At 36.2% G+C, this 16,573-nt stretch overlaps 4 protein-coding genes and 1 long non-coding RNA gene across 6 annotated transcripts; 3 read left to right on the forward strand and 2 right to left on the reverse strand.

Moving 5' to 3' along the window:
* Positions 1 to 389: 389 nt before the first annotated feature.
* LOC111482753 (tubulin alpha chain-like) lies at positions 390 to 3,324 on the reverse strand. Its single transcript, XM_023128681.1, has 4 exons — positions 3,090 to 3,324; positions 1,745 to 1,979; positions 1,295 to 1,665; positions 390 to 1,213 (listed from the first exon to the last, which is right to left on the reverse strand). Exons 1-4 carry the CDS (start codon positions 3,180 to 3,182, stop codon positions 560 to 562), a joined length of 1,353 nt encoding a protein of 450 aa, XP_022984449.1. The 5' UTR covers positions 3,183 to 3,324; the 3' UTR covers positions 390 to 559.
* A 1,291-nt stretch (positions 3,325 to 4,615) lies between these two features.
* On the reverse strand, positions 4,616 to 6,485 carry LOC111482930 (F-box protein SKIP22-like). Its single transcript, XM_023128976.1, has one exon. The coding sequence runs from the start codon at positions 6,351 to 6,353 to the stop codon at positions 4,863 to 4,865; it is 1,491 nt and encodes a 496-aa protein (XP_022984744.1). The 5' UTR covers positions 6,354 to 6,485; the 3' UTR covers positions 4,616 to 4,862.
* Positions 6,486 to 7,611: 1,126 nt separating this feature from the next.
* LOC111483027 (phytosulfokines-like) lies at positions 7,612 to 12,648 on the forward strand. 2 transcript variants are annotated; one of them, XR_002718307.1, is made up of 4 exons: positions 7,612 to 7,795; positions 9,031 to 9,106; positions 11,848 to 12,162; positions 12,262 to 12,648. XR_002718307.1 is itself a non-coding variant. In XM_023129116.1 (2 exons), the coding sequence occupies exons 1-2, from the start codon at positions 11,914 to 11,916 to the stop codon at positions 12,388 to 12,390; spliced, it is 378 nt and encodes a 125-aa protein (XP_022984884.1). In that variant the 5' UTR covers positions 11,659 to 11,913; the 3' UTR covers positions 12,391 to 12,648. The 2 variants fall into 2 exon arrangements, 1 of the variants encoding a protein (XP_022984884.1); XM_023129116.1 differs by lacking the exons at positions 7,612 to 7,795; positions 9,031 to 9,106 and having other exon boundaries at positions 11,659 to 12,162.
* Positions 10,154 to 14,880, forward strand: LOC111483029. Its single transcript, XR_002718308.1, has 3 exons — positions 10,154 to 11,037; positions 11,079 to 11,433; positions 14,871 to 14,880. It is a non-coding gene; the product is annotated as an uncharacterized LOC111483029 (long non-coding RNA).
* Positions 14,437 to 15,013, forward strand: LOC111483028. The gene has a single exon (XM_023129117.1). The coding sequence runs from the start codon at positions 14,557 to 14,559 to the stop codon at positions 14,749 to 14,751; it is 195 nt and encodes a 64-aa protein (XP_022984885.1). The 5' UTR covers positions 14,437 to 14,556; the 3' UTR covers positions 14,752 to 15,013.
* The last annotated feature ends 1,560 nt before the right edge of the window (positions 15,014 to 16,573 follow it).

A 16,573-nucleotide genomic window follows, 5' to 3' on the forward strand; every position in this document is an offset into this window, starting at 1 on the left:
ATAAAGTGTTTTTAAATTGTGAAATTTGAGCTCTTGTGGGCCCGTCTTTTTAGGCAAATTTTAGCATCATTGTTCACCACATGACTATATATTTTTTTCTTTTAAAAGGAAGCATATATAGAAAGTTTTTTTTTTTTTTTTTATAAAGAGCTAGAATAAAGAGGTCAAATTATGCGCCAATTATTCGTATTTTCAATGACATTTAAATTTACATAAATGTTTTTAAATAAATCCTCATGCTAGAATTTTCCGTTAGCTTCGGAATTGCTTTGGGAAATTTTATTACCAGTTTTCTAAATAATAAACGATGAAAAATATCTACTAATTTTTTAGCACATTTAAAAATAAAAAATAAAATCCATGACTACTATTGAGAAACACTCCATTCAAATAATGGCAAATTTGATTTAAAACATAAATTGATTCACATAATGCTTTGCAAACCAGAAGTGTCGCGACGATAACAATTCATATAATGAAAAGAAAACGGAACGGGACTGACAGACACCAACAATGAGAGCGCCCACCCCTAACAAGGCGGGATGTGGCAACATGCTGCTTAGTAATCCTCTCCTTCATCATCTTCACCCTCAGCCGACTCAGCACCGACCTCTTCGTAATCCTTCTCGAGGGCAGCAAGATCCTCTCGAGCTTCAGAGAACTCACCTTCCTCCATACCCTCACCAACGTACCAATGCACGAAGGCACGCTTGGCATACATGAGATCAAACTTGTGATCGATACGAGAGAAGACCTCAGCAACACTGGTAGAGTTAGAGATCTTGCAGACAGCCCTCTGGACACGAGCAAGATCACCTCCAGGGACAACAGTAGGTGGCTGGTAGTTGATACCACATTTGAATCCAGTGGGGCACCAGTCAACAAACTGAATGGTACGTTTGGTCTTGATGGTGGCAACAGCCGCATTCACATCCTTTGGTACAACATCACCACGGTACATAAGGCAGCATGCCATGTACTTTCCGTGTCGGGGATCACACTTGACCATCATGGATGAGGGCTCGAAGGCACTGTTGGTGATTTCAGCTACTGAGAGTTGCTCATGGTAGGCCTTCTCGGCTGAGATCACTGGTGCATATGAGGAAAGCATGAAGTGGATTCTGGGGTACGGGACCAAGTTGGTCTGAAATTCGTTCACATCCACGTTCAATGCACCATCGAACCTCAAACTGGCTGTTAAGGACGAAATAACCTGAAATTATACCGAACGTGTTAATAGTTGATTTTAATGGAACCATATCAGATCTGATCCAAAAATTCTTAGACTAATTACCTGGGAGACTAGACGATTGAGGTTAGAGTAGTTGGGACGCTCGATGTCAAGGGAGCGCCTGCAGATATCATAAATGGCCTCGTTGTCAAGGAGAACGGCAACATCAGTATGTTCCAGGAGAGAATGGGTTGAGAGGACACTGTTGTATGGCTCAACAACAGAAGTTGAGACTTGTGGAGAGGGGTAAACAGTGAACCCAAGCTTGGATTTCTTTCCATAGTCAACCGATAATCGCTCCAAAAGGAGGGAGCCAAGACCAGAGCCAGTGCCACCACCAACAGCGTTGAACACAAGGAATCCTTGAAGACCGGTGCAGTTGTCAGCCAGCTTTCGGATTCGGTCCAAGCAGAGATCAACAATTTCCTTTCCGACTGAAGAGAAATAAAGGAATAATAGGTGAATACAAAGACATTGAATATATATCCATTGACGTCAAGATCGAGAAATTACCGGTGTAGTGACCACGGGCAAAATTATTGGCGGCATCTTCCTTGCCGCTGATCAGCTGTTCAGGATGGAAGAGTTGGCGGTAAGTTCCAGTCCTCACCTCATCAATAACAGTAGGTTCAAGATCAACAAAAACCGCACGAGGAACGTGCTTCCCTGCACCTGTTTCACTGAAAAAGGTGTTGAAAGCATCGTCCCCTCCACCGTGAGTACTGTCGCCTGGCATTTGGCCATCGGGCTGTACAGATTTTACAGACAAGAATTAGAGAATTCTGTTTATTCTGACGTACGAAAGCGCTTCTTAAACTTCGGTTTTGATACGTAACAACAAGAAGACTAATACAACAGAGATACGAATAAACGACGACTAAAGCAAGCAACAAATTATCTTCGCATATTACAAAATCAAAGATCCAAAGCCAGCTTATAAGAAATTCAGACAGCTTTGAACAATGAAAAATGAAAAAAAAAAAATAGTACACAGATTCGGCAAGAATCATTTTCTATTTCAAGATCCCGATGTATACATCAGCACATGTTACACTTCTGTTAAACGACAGGGAGTACCGATGGTATTAAACGCATATTTAGCAAGCTTACGAATACCAAAACACAGATCAACGAAGATGTCAGTAAACACAACGAAATAAGCACCAAATTATCTTCGCATATTACAAAATCAAAGATCCAAAGCCAGCTTATATGAAATTCAGACAGCGTTGATCCAATGGAAAATGAAAAAAAAATAAATAAATAGTTCACAGATTCGGCAAGAATAATTTTCTATTTCAAGATCCCGATGTATACATCAGCACATGTTACACTTCTGTTAAACGACAGGGAGTAACGATGGTATTCAACGCAGATTTAGCAAACTTACGAACACCAAAACACATATTAACGAAGATCCGTAAACACAGCGAAAGATCTCAAGTACACATCGTGCTATGGGGAAAACACGAAGTAAATCAAACAACCAGTAAAGATCCACATGAACCACTGGATGCGAGCGAAAAAAGACTCGTGAATCGAACAAAACACCAAAGCGTAGTCCATAACAATGCTAGATGAAGAAATGCCGACAATTCGTTACAGATCGAGTGAACAAAAGGACAACAACAAATATCTTTAAAAAAAAAAACGAACTAAAAACAACAAAACTCGAGCTACAACAATGCTAGATACAGAAATGTCACAATTCCTTGCAGATCGAGTGGATATAAGATGAAAACAACAGAACTCTTAGAAATCTACCAAAAATCAAGCGCTAGATGCAGAAATGTCAATAAATCCATCAGATCGAGCGAACAAAAGCAAAAAACAAAAAAAGAAAGGAACAGTAGAATACCTGAATACCATGCTCGAGGCAGTAGAGCTCCCAGCAGGCATTGCCAACCTGGATACCGGCCTGACCGATGTGAATTGAGATGCACTCTCTCATTATGGCTTAGAAATGGAAGAACGAAGAAGAGATCTGAGCAGGAAATGGAGAGAAAAACTCTCACGAGGAAGAAAGACGTTTGTAAAGACGCCTTCCCCTTTGAAACCCTTTTTTTGGATGGATAGATTTAGGGAGAAGACGGAAGAGATGTATTTATAGTGGGAGCCGAAGCCAGCGTAAGGAGTGGTCTTTTTTTAACCGTTGGTGGAAAATTGAACGGTAGCTAAGCCAGAATTGGTTTACTCTGGTTGATTGAGAGTTAACCATGGTTAGGGATTCGCTTTTTTATCGTCGGTTTCATTTTTCAAATTTGAATCCGAGATATTGGCGGGTAATGGGCTGAAATCGTGGGCTGGGCTTTTGGGCTTTGGGCTTGGATCCGGTTGGCACTTTGTACTCTTGTCGACTTTTTTCCCTCTCATTTTGGTTAAATTTTAAGTTTAATTTTTCATCTTTCCAATTTGTGGTCTTTTTTTTTTTTTTTTTTTTTTTTTGTGAAATTCAAATTTATCTCAACTATCATTTTTTTTTTAATCTTTTTTAAATATGATAAAACTTTAAATAATAATTGATCTCCGCCCACCTATAGTTGTAGGAATTAATTAATTGATCTTTTAGGATAATTACAAATAAATTTCAATGAAAAATGTTTTTCTTTATGCATGAATGAAAAAAGTTTATTATATGAGAAAAAATTTTGAGCATTTTAATTTTAGTTCTAATAAAATTATAAACTTTTTGTAAAACTTAAAAAAAAAAAAAAAAATTAAATATAAAATTAAAAAATTTTAGATTTATTATGCACAAAATTAAAAATTTAGATTTAGAAATTTATTAGACATTTTCTTTCCAACATCATACATCTATTTAATACAAAAATTAAAACCTACTTACTTTTTAAACCAAATTACTGTGAACATTTAACATAACCCACAAAATATTAGTTGAACGTCTTTTTAAATAAAATTATTCGACCTTTAACCACAACATTAACCCACAAAACATTAATGAAATGGACGTAGATATATAATTGATCTTTTTAAAACCTAATTTTTAAACCACAAAACATTAGTTAAACGTCTTTTTAAACAAAATTACTCGACCTTTAACCACAACATTAACCCACAAAACATTAGTTAAATGTCGCGCCTAGATATATAAAAGCGGATGCATATTTCTTTTTTCGTTCTTTTAATTAACTCAAACAAATGACACATAGACTACCAGCTACAAATTGTGACATGTTACAAAAATACCATGGAAGAAGTGAGACTAAAATTATAATTTAACTTTTTGCATATAATAATTATTAATAATTTGAACATAATAATCACAGCAACATGTTATCAGTTATAAGCAAAACCTACACAATATTCCACTTTATATTTGATCCCAACTAATAAAAATCCTTCAACCGAAGCACAATCAACAAATATAGAACTTTTCTGCTTAAACAAAAGAACTGATAATATTCCAGTCTACAGTTGAGGTAGCAAACTTCAGAAAGAAACATCTCTATTCAAGCAACAAGAAGAGCTTTGAGGCAAGCAATATTTACAAAGATCCATGGCCTAACCTGATATCTCCATTCTGGCAAGATTTCCCACACCTTATTCCTTTACATAACAAAGCACACAAAACTATAATAAAAACTGCCTAGATGGAGCTCAGATTCAGTCCTCATCGTCCTATCAAATCGTAATGTGGAATGAAAACTTGTCGACGCCTCGGCGTCCACCGTAACGATTGTCCAGGAATTCCATGTGTAGGGAGCCTGATACTAGGCACAATATCATAATCTCCCCCAATAACATGAGGAGCTGGGAACGGATAAGGGGGTTGATGCACCGGCCACCCTAAACTAAGAAAATCCCTCACATGGTTAGTTCTCCTGCTTCTCAGCTTTTCATTTTCGTAATATGCAACAAATCGTGACTTCCATAGCCTTTTTCCTGAAACGCTGTCCTCGAAACCGAACTCTTCAGTGAACTTCATCTTCCACAGCTCATTGCTGGAGGCCAAGTAAAGCAATTCAGTACACACACATTCAACTCTTGCAATATCAACACCAGGAAGAGCCTCTAAGATCTTCATCTTCAGATCAGCTGGGAGTAGCATAAAGCTTGCAGGAGTTGGTAAACCAGTTTTTTCACAGAGATCAATCAAGAGTGGCAATGCAAGAGCATCCTTCACTAGCTTCCAGAGTTCAAAAACTTGTTTATCTGGATCCCCTTCTTTTTCATCCATTATGTAGCTGGATACCGAATCCACCCAAATCAGATCAAGATTTGGTGCAAATTTTCTCTCATCCAAAGATATACGATAAACACTAGATCCTCTACTGCAGTTAAGAGACCCATAAACATTAACAAAGTGCCCCAAACTCTGAAACTTCAATAAAACTACTTCAGTCATGGTATAACTCTTGTCCTCCTTGGCCAAAAGTTTAGGTAGGGTGTACCAAAGCGACATCGTAAACGATGGGGAAGGCCAATCTTCAGGCATACGGAAAGGATTATCCTCAGAACCTAAATTAGGATCAATCAGCACAAATCCAGACTCCAGAAGTACTGCGTGAACGGCAGTTACCAAAAGCTTGTGAGCATTACGATCATAACCTAGCTCCTCCTTCAGCACTCTCCTCAAAAAGATCGGCCTCGAACATTTCTTCACTACATCAACGACTGGATCTTCCTCAACGTCCATTTCTTCACAATCCGACTCCAAAAATTTCTCCCCGTCCTCGACCATGCTGCCTATAGTCATTTCTGCATCCAAGGACTTGGATTCTATGGATTCAGGCATCGAATTCTCCAACCTAGGTTTTTTAATATCACAATAGATACCTTGAATTTGTTTTGCTGGTCGCGACGAAGATGAATCTTGTGAAGAAGCTTGAATCGACGTACCTCCTCGAGAAGAAAACCCGGAAGGTTTAAAAGTGAAGAAAACAAGGTCACCTGAAGTGATACCAGTGGAGTGCAGCGAATCCTCCGGCGACGATCCTTGAAGCTCGTCCTTCCGATTGAGAGAGAGGTGAAGAGAATCAGCGGAAAAGGAAGAAGACAGTGCCTGGAGGAGCGTCTGTTTCAGGTGCTCGATGGTAGATTGATCAGGAACTTCAATTCTGAGAGTCTCCTTGGACTCTACGGATCTCAGCCTCAATTTCATGGTTGAATTCGGCCCTTTCTCCTCAGATTTTGACAATTAGGGTTCGAACTTGCGAAGGAAGAAATGAAGACACCCGTCGATTTGGGTGGGGGATATAAATTCTGCGGAGCCTCTAAGACGGTGTAATTTGCGATATTTCCATTTTATTTTTTAAATAATTTTATTTCCCCTTTATTTTAGGGTCTTTTTTTCCCTTGCGACCGTTTGTTTCGAGGAATTTAAGGACGCTCGTGTTGGAAATATGTTTTTCTCCGATTTATTTTAGGGTATTTATTACTTTTTCTCTCCCATTTTTATTTCCATAATTCAAGGAAATTTGAAGTTGCCATTTTAGCAATTTTCTTCCTTTTTTTTATTTATTTATTTCAAACGTATATTTATAAAAATTGTTATTTTGAAGCTTTCTTATTTTTAAGGCCACATATGAAAAAAAAAAAAAAAAATTGTAAAAATATATTTATTTAATTATCCTTCAATATTGGAGTGTAAAAGAAATATTAATAAGTACAAACTATCGATTAATATGTTCACTATGACACTAGTCGTTCCGTATGTGCATAATCAATCATTTGCAACTCTAGCCGACTTGTCTCTACACTAAGCCACACACGTCAACCCTTCGACACATGACAAAGGTGCAATGTCGATTCACCCCATGTCGTCCAATACTATCTTTGAAAAACTCATTTCAAAGAAAGTCGCTTGAGATACTCCTCTTGCACCCCTCGCCCTCACTATGACACATTTAGGTCACAAGATCTAGGAATGGTAGAGAGCTGACATTATGCCTCCTCGTATAATACATTTTTAGGCATTTTTTATCATTATAGAGTAGATATGATTTTGGCAAACAGTCATGTACTTCCGTGGAGCGTCTTTTGAGTGTTCGATTAATATCAAATTTGGCAAAATTTCATTTTTTCATATAGATAGACTTTAACTCCAGAGTCATATGTCAAAACTCATATAGAAACTAAAACTTCTGAGAATATGACCAGGGTTTTACTCGACCTTCCTCGAACTTGTTTTATACGCTTGTGTTACCTTGTTTTCTCTAACATTACTTATGCTTTAAATTGACTTTAATATACACTTTTCTTGGTGTGATGATAGTACCATTTTGTTCGCATCACATCATGATACTACCGAGAGGTATCCAAACTGAGTGTCAATTGAGAGTTTAGTCACGTTATGTATCTTACCTCGAAATGGTAGATTCATTCTAAAAATAGAAAGACCGTTTATAAGAGCGCGCGCCTAGAGCTTCCAAATCCATAGCAGCCCAGCCGCTGGGCAGCTCCACGAGCTCATCTCTCTAGGAAACTTCGCCCATGGCACCAAATTCTCTGCCCGGAGGTTTAAATCTCCAATTTATTCGCGCACTTCCTTCAATCCTGATTCACGGCGCTGTATCATTCTCCATTCGTACTTTCTTCGCTCGGGTATTTTTTTTTTTTTTTATTCTGTTTTTGCTTGTTAAACCCTATTCATCAATCGGTTGTTTACTTCTACGGCGCTACTTTAATCCTGGTCTCCTCCTGGTATTGCTGCATTACTGTCTAATTGATTGTTCATTTTTCCCCCATGTGGATTGCTTGATTGCTGTTTGTTTCCGCGGATTTTCCTTCTTGGCACTTCCGTCGCGCATTAGGAAATATTTGTATAATTGGTAGCGAAACTGTTTCATATTGGAGCAGGGAAGAGGTTTTGGAATTTTTGGGGTTTCTGATTCTATATTGTAACAACCAAGGGTGCCTTGGTTGTGGTAGTACTCGTAGGCATGTCTCTTGGACGATACCTTCCAAGGGCTTGGGTTCTTCTCTTATTGAAAACGTGATAACCTTAAATTATGTATTCATGGATGCTTTTTGTAAGAGTTTTAGTCTCTTGCTAGATTCAATGCCTCTATGTGGACTTCACTCTCCAAGGATTTGTGCAATTATCCGTCGTGTTTGTTCTTTTGGATTGGATCCATTTTTTGATTGGTTCACGGACAATATTGGCTAGTGGTGGGCTTGGGCTGTTACAAATGGTATAGAGCCAGCCCTAGGGAGTCTGCCAACGAGGATGCTAGGTCCTCTAAGGGGTGGATTGTGAGATTCCATATTGTTTGGGGAGGGGAACGAAACATTCTTTATAAGGGTGTGGAAACCCCTCTTTTATATTGGGCCATTACAATATCTGCTAGGGAGAAGTTTCCACACTCTTATAAAGAATACTTTGTTCCTCTCTCCAACCGATGTGGATCACACAATTGTGAATCCCACATCGATTGAAGAGAGTAACGGAGGACGATGAGCTATAAAGGAGTGGATTGTGAGATCCCATATTGATTTGAGAGGGGAACAAATCATTTTTTTTAAGGGTGTGGAAACCTCTCCCTAGCAGACACGTATTTAAAATTTTGAGGGGAAGCCCGTAATGGAAAATCAAAAGAGGAAAATATCTGCTAGCAGTGAGCTTGGGCTGTTATAGTAAACGTGTTGGAGATGATTTTTTTTTAATCTTTTATGTTCATTTAAGGTTTGTTATGTTGTTCACTCAGTGTCAGTTCATATCTTAGTGACATAATTTTACCCCTATTTGTTAGCTTGTATCTCTTGCCTTGACAAACTGTCCTGTCCCTTTATTTTACTCGAGTTGTGTTTGAATTTATCTTTTGAGTTTATCTTTGTAGGGAAATATTTGAGGAGTACATTGCACAACTGAAAGAACGCACAAAAGAAACCGAAACTAAGCGAAAGGAGGAAAAGGTAGTCAGGTACTTTCTATTAGAATCTTTTAGTTTATGCACAATTCCATTGAGTTTATCGTATATTTTGTGTATTAGTTTCTGAAAACTAAGGGGGAGGGGGTGGTCAAACACTTACAAGGTGTTACTTGAAATGGCAACCCCAAAAACCTCTCCTTTTGGGCCCCAATCGTTGGGATATTGAAGGAAAAAAAAACAGAATGACTGGAAAATTCTCAATATCTGGAGGTGGAAGATTATCTCCTCTCCAAGCAACACTATCCAACCTTCCTATCCTACTTACTCCTTCAAATGCCAACAAAGGGTGCTGAGAAGATTGAAAAACATTTCCAGAACTTCCAGCGTGAGGTCCCACATCGGTTGGAGAGGGAAACGAAACATTGTTTAATAGGGTGTGGAAACTTCTCCCTAGTATAATGCGTTTTAAAACCTTGAAAGGAAGCTTAGAAGGGAAAGTCCAAAGAGGACAATATTTGCTAGCGGTGGACTTAAACTGTTACAAATGCTATTAAAGTCAAACACTGGGCGGTGTGCAAGTGAGGACGCTGGGTCCCCAAGGGGGTTGGACTGTGAGGTCTCACATCGGTTAGAGGGGAGAACGAAGCATTCCTTATAAGGGTGTTGAAACCTATCCCTAATAGACGAGTTTTAAAACCTTGAGAGGAAGCCCAAAAAGAACAACACATGCTAGCGGTGAGCTTGGACTTGGGCTTGAGTAGGTAATACCTATGAAAGAATACATTGAATCACCGAGCCTTATTTCATGGTTCTGTTTCTAACATAGTGGGAAATGGAGCTACAACCGATTCTTGAAAGACGATGAAGTATCTAAATTAGCTGAATTAAAACTCCTATTATCAAATATTCCTTTAGACGTCCGACTAGCCATTCGGGTTTGGCCTCATGAGGCCAACGAGGTTTTTTTTTTCCTCTGCCAAATCCTTTCTCAAAAGTCTTAATCATTCAGCCGTTACTAAACCCCTTCTCTTTACTAGGGCCATTAACTCTCATGATAGTTGGATTCCACAATCCCACATTAGTTGGAGAGGAGAACGAAACACCTTTAGTAAGGGTGTGAAAACTTTTCTCTAGTAGACACGTTTTAAAGTCTTGAAGGGAAGCCCGAAAGGGAAAGCCGCTAGCGGTGGGCCTGGGCCGTTACACTTTCTCTCCAAGTTGGTGTACCCTTTCCCAAAACAGCATGGAGGCGTGTCTACCCGTACGTGCTTTTTCCAAAAACAGAACAAATTTGAGCTTTACTCATTACCAGAAATGCAAACTTTTAGATGTTTTAGAAATATCAGCCACAAAATCTTATGTGGTATAAACACTGTAGAGATCTAACTGTATTTGCAACGGTGGGAAATGAGTAGAAAAGCCCGTGAAGATTTAATATGAACGGCTGACTTTTGCACATTGGCAAAGAGGCAGATATCATAGAGAGTTGACCACATATGATCCTTTCATATCTCCCCCTTTAGTGCCTCTTATTGCTTCTACTTTTTCTCTCTCTCATCCTTTCCCACAAGATTTTATTATGTCATTCAAACAAAGTAATGGTCCATAGCTCTCTCCCACACACATTTATTATGAAACTTCAATTCTTGAAATTTTTGACCTGGCTATTGAATAGAATAGTTTACAAAGTTGGTTTAGAAAGGGCTAATGCACGCTGCCTTCGTTTCTATTGTGCAAGTCATTGTAGTTTTACGAGAAATATCTACAAGAACTAGTCTAAAATCGAGTTATTTTTAATTAGGATATGGAAGAACACTGAGTCAACTAGATTTGGTGGTTTGAATTAAACTGTTTCTGGGTGATGGTGATTTAGATTGTAAGGTTTTGTTGATGTCACAGAGCTTACCGAATCAAGACATTACTTATCTTCTTAAAGACAGGATGTTTGGATTTCATTTACCTCTAATGAATTCGGTATGATAAAGAAACTTGCAAGGTTTGTATGATTATAATAGTAAGTGATGGCTATGTTCTTGACCTCCTCCACTACATCCTCAAGAAGAGAAATCATTATTAGGGAAATCCAAATCATTTTTAGAGGACCTACCCACGTAAGAATCATTGAGACACCACTATGGTTTGCAACTTTTGGATGCCTATAAGTGAGGCATGCTTATTTGTAATCATTATCATTGTGCTTTCTTAGTTTTTTTCCTACATTTGATGCAACTTGTTATGCTAGGATTCCCTTTCCAACCCAACTCCCCACCACAAAAGGAAACACGTAGCTTAGTTTTAAAGAGACGAGAGGTAGAAATTTGAATCTTCAACCGTTTGAGGAGTATGAATAATTTATTTTCGTCATTCAAGGTCCAAAAACATTTGAGCTAATAGATTAGAACTATTAATTCTTCAATATATTTCGAGCACACATTACTTTGATAACATGGGGTACAAGTAATGTACTTATGAATTATTTCATTATATTCTTTACACTCTTAAGCTTTGAGGTCCCGCTCTAACTCTAATCAAGTAGATACTTTTTATAATGCCTCAGGTTTAGGATTCAGTCAATTTCTCGATTATGCTAATCTTCTTTGTATCGTTCTAAGTTTATCAAATGTACTTGATAAATTATTTTTAAAAATTAATTTATTCTTTATGTTCCTGTCAAATCTAAATCGTTCCAATGGAATAGTATAGCCAAGCGTGGTCCGACACATAGTCACGAGAATAGTTATAAACGCATTCTTTTAAACCTCTCCTAATTATTTCTTTGGACAGGTTTATATTTAACTTTAAGCATAGATATTCAATGATGATAACTTTTTTTATGAGGGGAAAAAACTCATGAGTATAAAATCCATGCTGGTTACTTTTGGCTTGAAGTTCCAATTTTGCCCTTCCACAATCCCTTTATATTCATTTCCAGTCCTTCTTCTTCCCCATTTCTCTCATATGGCTCCCAAACTCTTAACCTCCATCTTCACATTTCTCTTCCTTTTCTTCTCCTTTGTCTCCTCGGTAACCACCATTGGCGCTCGGCCTGTGCCTGTGCCTGGCTTTTCAAACGCTTTTCCCGGGACTTCTCGAGACGAGGTACGTAAATTTATCAGCAATTTCTCTTGTTAATATCTGTTTCTAGAAAGAAAGGAAGTTGTAGTAATATTGTGTGTTCTTTTCATTCTTTTTGGGAAGTTGAAGGCTGGGGATGATGCTTTGGAGGAGGAGAGTTGTGAAGAAATTGGAGAAGAATATTGCTTGATGAGGAAAACTCTTGCAGCCCATGCTGATTATATCTACACAGATAGCCAGAGGAAGCCATGAGATTATTTACATAGAATTAGTGACAAAAGGAAGAGATTCTTCTGTAAGTTTGGGAAATTATATTAGTGTAATTATGTTTAATTTTTGACTAATTGTTAACTTTTATATAATCCAGGTTAAAGGAACTAGATTTACTAAGTTTCTTCGGGTCACGATATCATAATTATGTATCATAATTTGATTAGCCTAAAGTAATCATTTCTAAGTATTCACATTACCTATCATGGATTGAAAATCTTTCGGTATGTCGAGAGGACATTAATATTTGATCGTATAATCAGATGTATATCGCTCGTGAACGAGAGGGGTAACTCTCTTTGTTCTTCTGTTTACCTCTTTTTGGTGTAAGAAATAAATAGGTAGTTTGGAAGTTGTTGCATTTAAAAGCTATTCTCTTTTTTTCATTTTTCAAAAAATTGTATTCCATTGTTATTTCTTATTTATTAGTTAGAATATATATATATATATACTTTTAATTTTGGAACTTAATAGACACGACATTAATTATCATTAAAATCGATCATTCAATTCAATTTTGCCATTATTAAAAAAAAAAAAAAAAATCAATGCTACACTAAAAAGTATACCAAAATGAAATAAAATTAAAATAAAACAAAATGGAAAATAGAGACTTTGAATTTCATTAGGTTATATTTCAAATTGTTCCAAAAAGAAAAAGTATACAATTGTCAACTGCTCCAAGTTATTCGCTCGGAGAAAACAGTGGCAAACGCCGCCGCAGGCGAGTACTGGTTTCTGAAGACGGAACCGGCAGAGAGGTCGTCGGCGGAGCAAGCCGCCTACGACGGACGAACAAAGTGGGATGGCGTCAAGTAGAAGCAAACTCAGAAGCATCTCAAATCCATGAAAACTCGGCGACCTCTGTTTCTTCTGATACCCCGGCGCAACAGCCCGCCGTCTCGGCAGTCGACTGCAGCAAAAACTGTCAGTTGTGTTGTGGAGGAGATTCGGGATAGAGCTTGAATTTGAATGCAGGCAAGGTGTTTGTAATTATGCCTAAGAGAATTTTGGTAATATGATTTAGAGAAATTTATAATTAATTCTTATGGAATGTTCTCAATAAATAGCGTTTATGAAATGAAATTTAAAAGACATTAAATTAAATTTGAGATCAGTTTGAGTGTGAAATGTGAACAAAGGGCTTAGGGTTTTATTGATTTGTTTAAAATAGTCAAGCACATTAAATTTGAAGTTAAAGTCTTCTCGCTTTAAATATTTGATTTCATTAGGTCGGAATTATTTTTATTATTTATTATTATTATTATTTTATTAAGAGATTGCAATTCAATTCTCCTACTATATATATATATATCTTTTATTTTATTTTATTTTTCAATCGATATATGTTATGATTAGAGTTATTCATGGCAGGGCGGTGATCGGGAAACTTTTTCTGTCTCCATCCCGCCACCTATTTCATTTCTTATCCCTACAAAATTCTCCATTTATTATTCATTTAAAAAATTATACCTTCTTTCTATTTCACACTACTAATTCACATGTTTAATTTAATAAATTAAATTAACGTAATTTACATAAATATTTTTATTCGAGGATGATGGTTTAAAATCTCCATTTTTACATTTATTATATTAAAATAAACAATAATAATGATTTAATATTTTTATGTCGAAATTAATTGTACTTGAAAGTTTGTATATTAAATTAAATTATACCGTAATCTTTTAAATTTGTGTCTATTTAAATTTGTATTTTATATTTAATGTTTAATGAGGTAATATTTATTTAAGACAAAATTAAAGTTTAGGGTTTAGATGAAATGAATTAGTAATTGACTTTCCAAATTCTCCAAAGGTTTGTTATAATTTGATAAGGATTAATATGATCCACGTTGGTCCCAAATTCAACGTTTCCAATGAAGTAGGAAATGAAAAGCGAGGTTAAGAGAGTGGCAAAAGTGTAATTTAGAAGTAAAAATGAGGTCACTTATTTGCGTTCATAATATGCCACACGGCATGCGTGCTTCTTCTTCTATATATGGAACTTCTTTGCCACTGGAAGGAGAGTTGGAAACCTCTGAATCTCACATCTCCCTCAACTGAATTCCATCTCCTTCTTTTTCCCTCTTCCAAACCCTAATTCTATCAAATTTCTGCTTCGAGTCCTCCATTTTGAGTGGCTTCAATGGCGAATCAGTTCGGCAGTTTAGTGGAATCCATAAAATCCAAGGTGAAGGCGCTGAAGAAGTCGAAGAAGCCGTATATAAAGATGGACAAAAGCTCCAGCGTCAAGGTTGAGATCCGTAGCCGAAAATCTCGATTGTTGATCGATAAAACTATGAAGGTCGCCGATCGTCCTGGCAAGCGCACTGTTTCTTAGTCTTGATTATCATCTCGGTTTCTTACCGACACCAGGTTTTTTTTATGCTCTCTCGCTATTTTTCTCTGTGATCTTCGCGTAGTTGCAATCGCGGAATGTTCTTTTTTTTGATGATTTAGTTTTGGTTTGATCGTGTAGCTACCGATTCTGTGTTTCTCTCATAGATTCAGACATGGAACCGTTTCGGATTAATAGCTCCGAAACTAAACTTGTAACTAATTACGAATCGATGAAATTATGAATTTCTGAGTTTCTGAGTTTCTTTCTTCGATTTTTCTCGATCTTCCTTTTCGAATTCCTAATCACGCAGCAGACGTCTTCTCTGTTTGCGATTAGTTTCAACTCTTTGAAATAGATTGATTTGATTGAAAACTACATGAAAAAGGAATCAAATCAGTTTTGAGTCGCTGGGGAAAAACAAATCTCGACGGGAAACGGACCACATAATTGAAGCGCAATAAAGACTGATATGGAATTGCGTGCCTACGCTTAGGACGGCAAGAGATTGTGATCATTGATTGAACGGCCCACCCTACTCCGCCATTGTCAATTCTTCCTCATCTGAAATTGATACAGATTATTGTATTGTGCATTATTCATGGATGTTAAAAGTCAATTGAATCCTATTCAATTTTCAATTACTATTTTAATTGATAACTTACAAAAAAGTATGTGATTCTGTCGGTTATTGAAATTGAAATTGAGTGATGCTTCTATCATGTGCATCAAGAACAGACCTGTATTTTAAAATAGGCTATGCCCCTCCCAACTTTGTTCTATGTTTAAAATATATTTCAACTTACCTTTGAATCCTTTCATAGTGTTCGAGTTCCAATTTTCGCTCAAGTAACAATTCATGGGATAGTAATTTATATTTGTGATTTTAATCATTTAACTATATTTGAAAATTTGTTTTTAAATAATAATTTACAATTTTACAAAAACAACGAAATTCAAGTCAAAACTCAAATTTCAATGTAAAACCCAAAAAGAAAATATTTGAAAATAACGAAAAGCTATGTTCTTTTTAAAAAAGACATGGACCTTATTTATTGATCTCAAATAAATAAAATGAATAAAAATAAAGTGCAGATTTTAGTTTGAACCGAAACTAAGATCATTTAAAAGGTGAAGAAAAAATTAAATTTAAATTGCGACGGTTGAAAGCTAAGTTTTGATTATTCATATTTAATTTGTCAATAGTCTAAATATTGCATATCAAATATTTCAATTTTTTTTTTCTTTTTTTATTAGAAAATAAAATATGAAGAATTTGATTAGGTTATATTTGACTTGGAATTTGGACCCTCATTATATGGGTTGAAGATGAGAAATTGCGAAATAAATAATATATATATATCATTAAGTTGACATAAAAAAAAAAAACTCATAAAAATAAATAAATTACAAGTTTATTTGTGTCTTACTAAATTCTTAAAATGTGAATTTAATGCACTAATAATACAAGTAAACTTAAATTTTATGTTAAATGGGTATGTAAATTTTATAAAAAAAAAAAATAATAATAAATAAATAATTGGAAGATTTATTGGGCAAAAAAAGTTGAAAGTTAATATTTTATTACACTTTAAGATTAATTAGAAGTGTATTAAATGACAAAATCCTAAAATTAAAAACTTCTCATTTAAGCTTTAAGAAAAATATAAAGTCAAAGTTGACCAAAATCAAATGGGCCCAACATGAAGAGCCCAATATAAATGAATGAGTAGCCCATTGGGCCTAAGGGCTTTGAGTTGCCTGGTTTTCCCATACCCTCTTAAAATCACTTCTATCCAAAAAAAAAAAAAAAAAAAAAAAAAAA

This window comes from Cucurbita maxima, unplaced genomic scaffold (assembly GCF_002738345.1).
Source record: "Cucurbita maxima cultivar Rimu unplaced genomic scaffold, Cmax_1.0 Cma_Scf00008, whole genome shotgun sequence".
Taxonomy (NCBI): domain Eukaryota; kingdom Viridiplantae; phylum Streptophyta; class Magnoliopsida; order Cucurbitales; family Cucurbitaceae; genus Cucurbita; species Cucurbita maxima.

Excerpts from the sequence above, each read along its gene's own strand:
- LOC111482753 (XM_023128681.1), bottom strand. The coding sequence starts at position 3,182 with ATGAGAGAGTGCATCTCAATTCACATCGGTCAGGCCGGTATCCAGGTT. Across the intron at positions 1,666-1,744 it reads TGCCCGTGGTCACTACACCG|TCGGAAAGGAAATTGTTGAT; the intron begins GTAATTTCTCGA and ends ATTTCTCTTCAG. Across the intron at positions 1,214-1,294 it reads TCAATCGTCTAGTCTCCCAG|GTTATTTCGTCCTTAACAGC; the intron begins GTAATTAGTCTA and ends GTATAATTTCAG.
- LOC111482930 (XM_023128976.1), bottom strand. The coding sequence starts at position 6,353 with ATGAAATTGAGGCTGAGATCCGTAGAGTCCAAGGAGACTCTCAGAATT.
- LOC111483027 (XM_023129116.1), top strand. The coding sequence starts at position 11,914 with ATGAGTATAAAATCCATGCTGGTTACTTTTGGCTTGAAGTTCCAATTT. Across the intron at positions 12,163-12,261 it reads CCGGGACTTCTCGAGACGAG|TTGAAGGCTGGGGATGATGC; the intron begins GTACGTAAATTT and ends CTTTTTGGGAAG.
- LOC111483028 (XM_023129117.1), top strand. The coding sequence starts at position 14,557 with ATGGCGAATCAGTTCGGCAGTTTAGTGGAATCCATAAAATCCAAGGTG.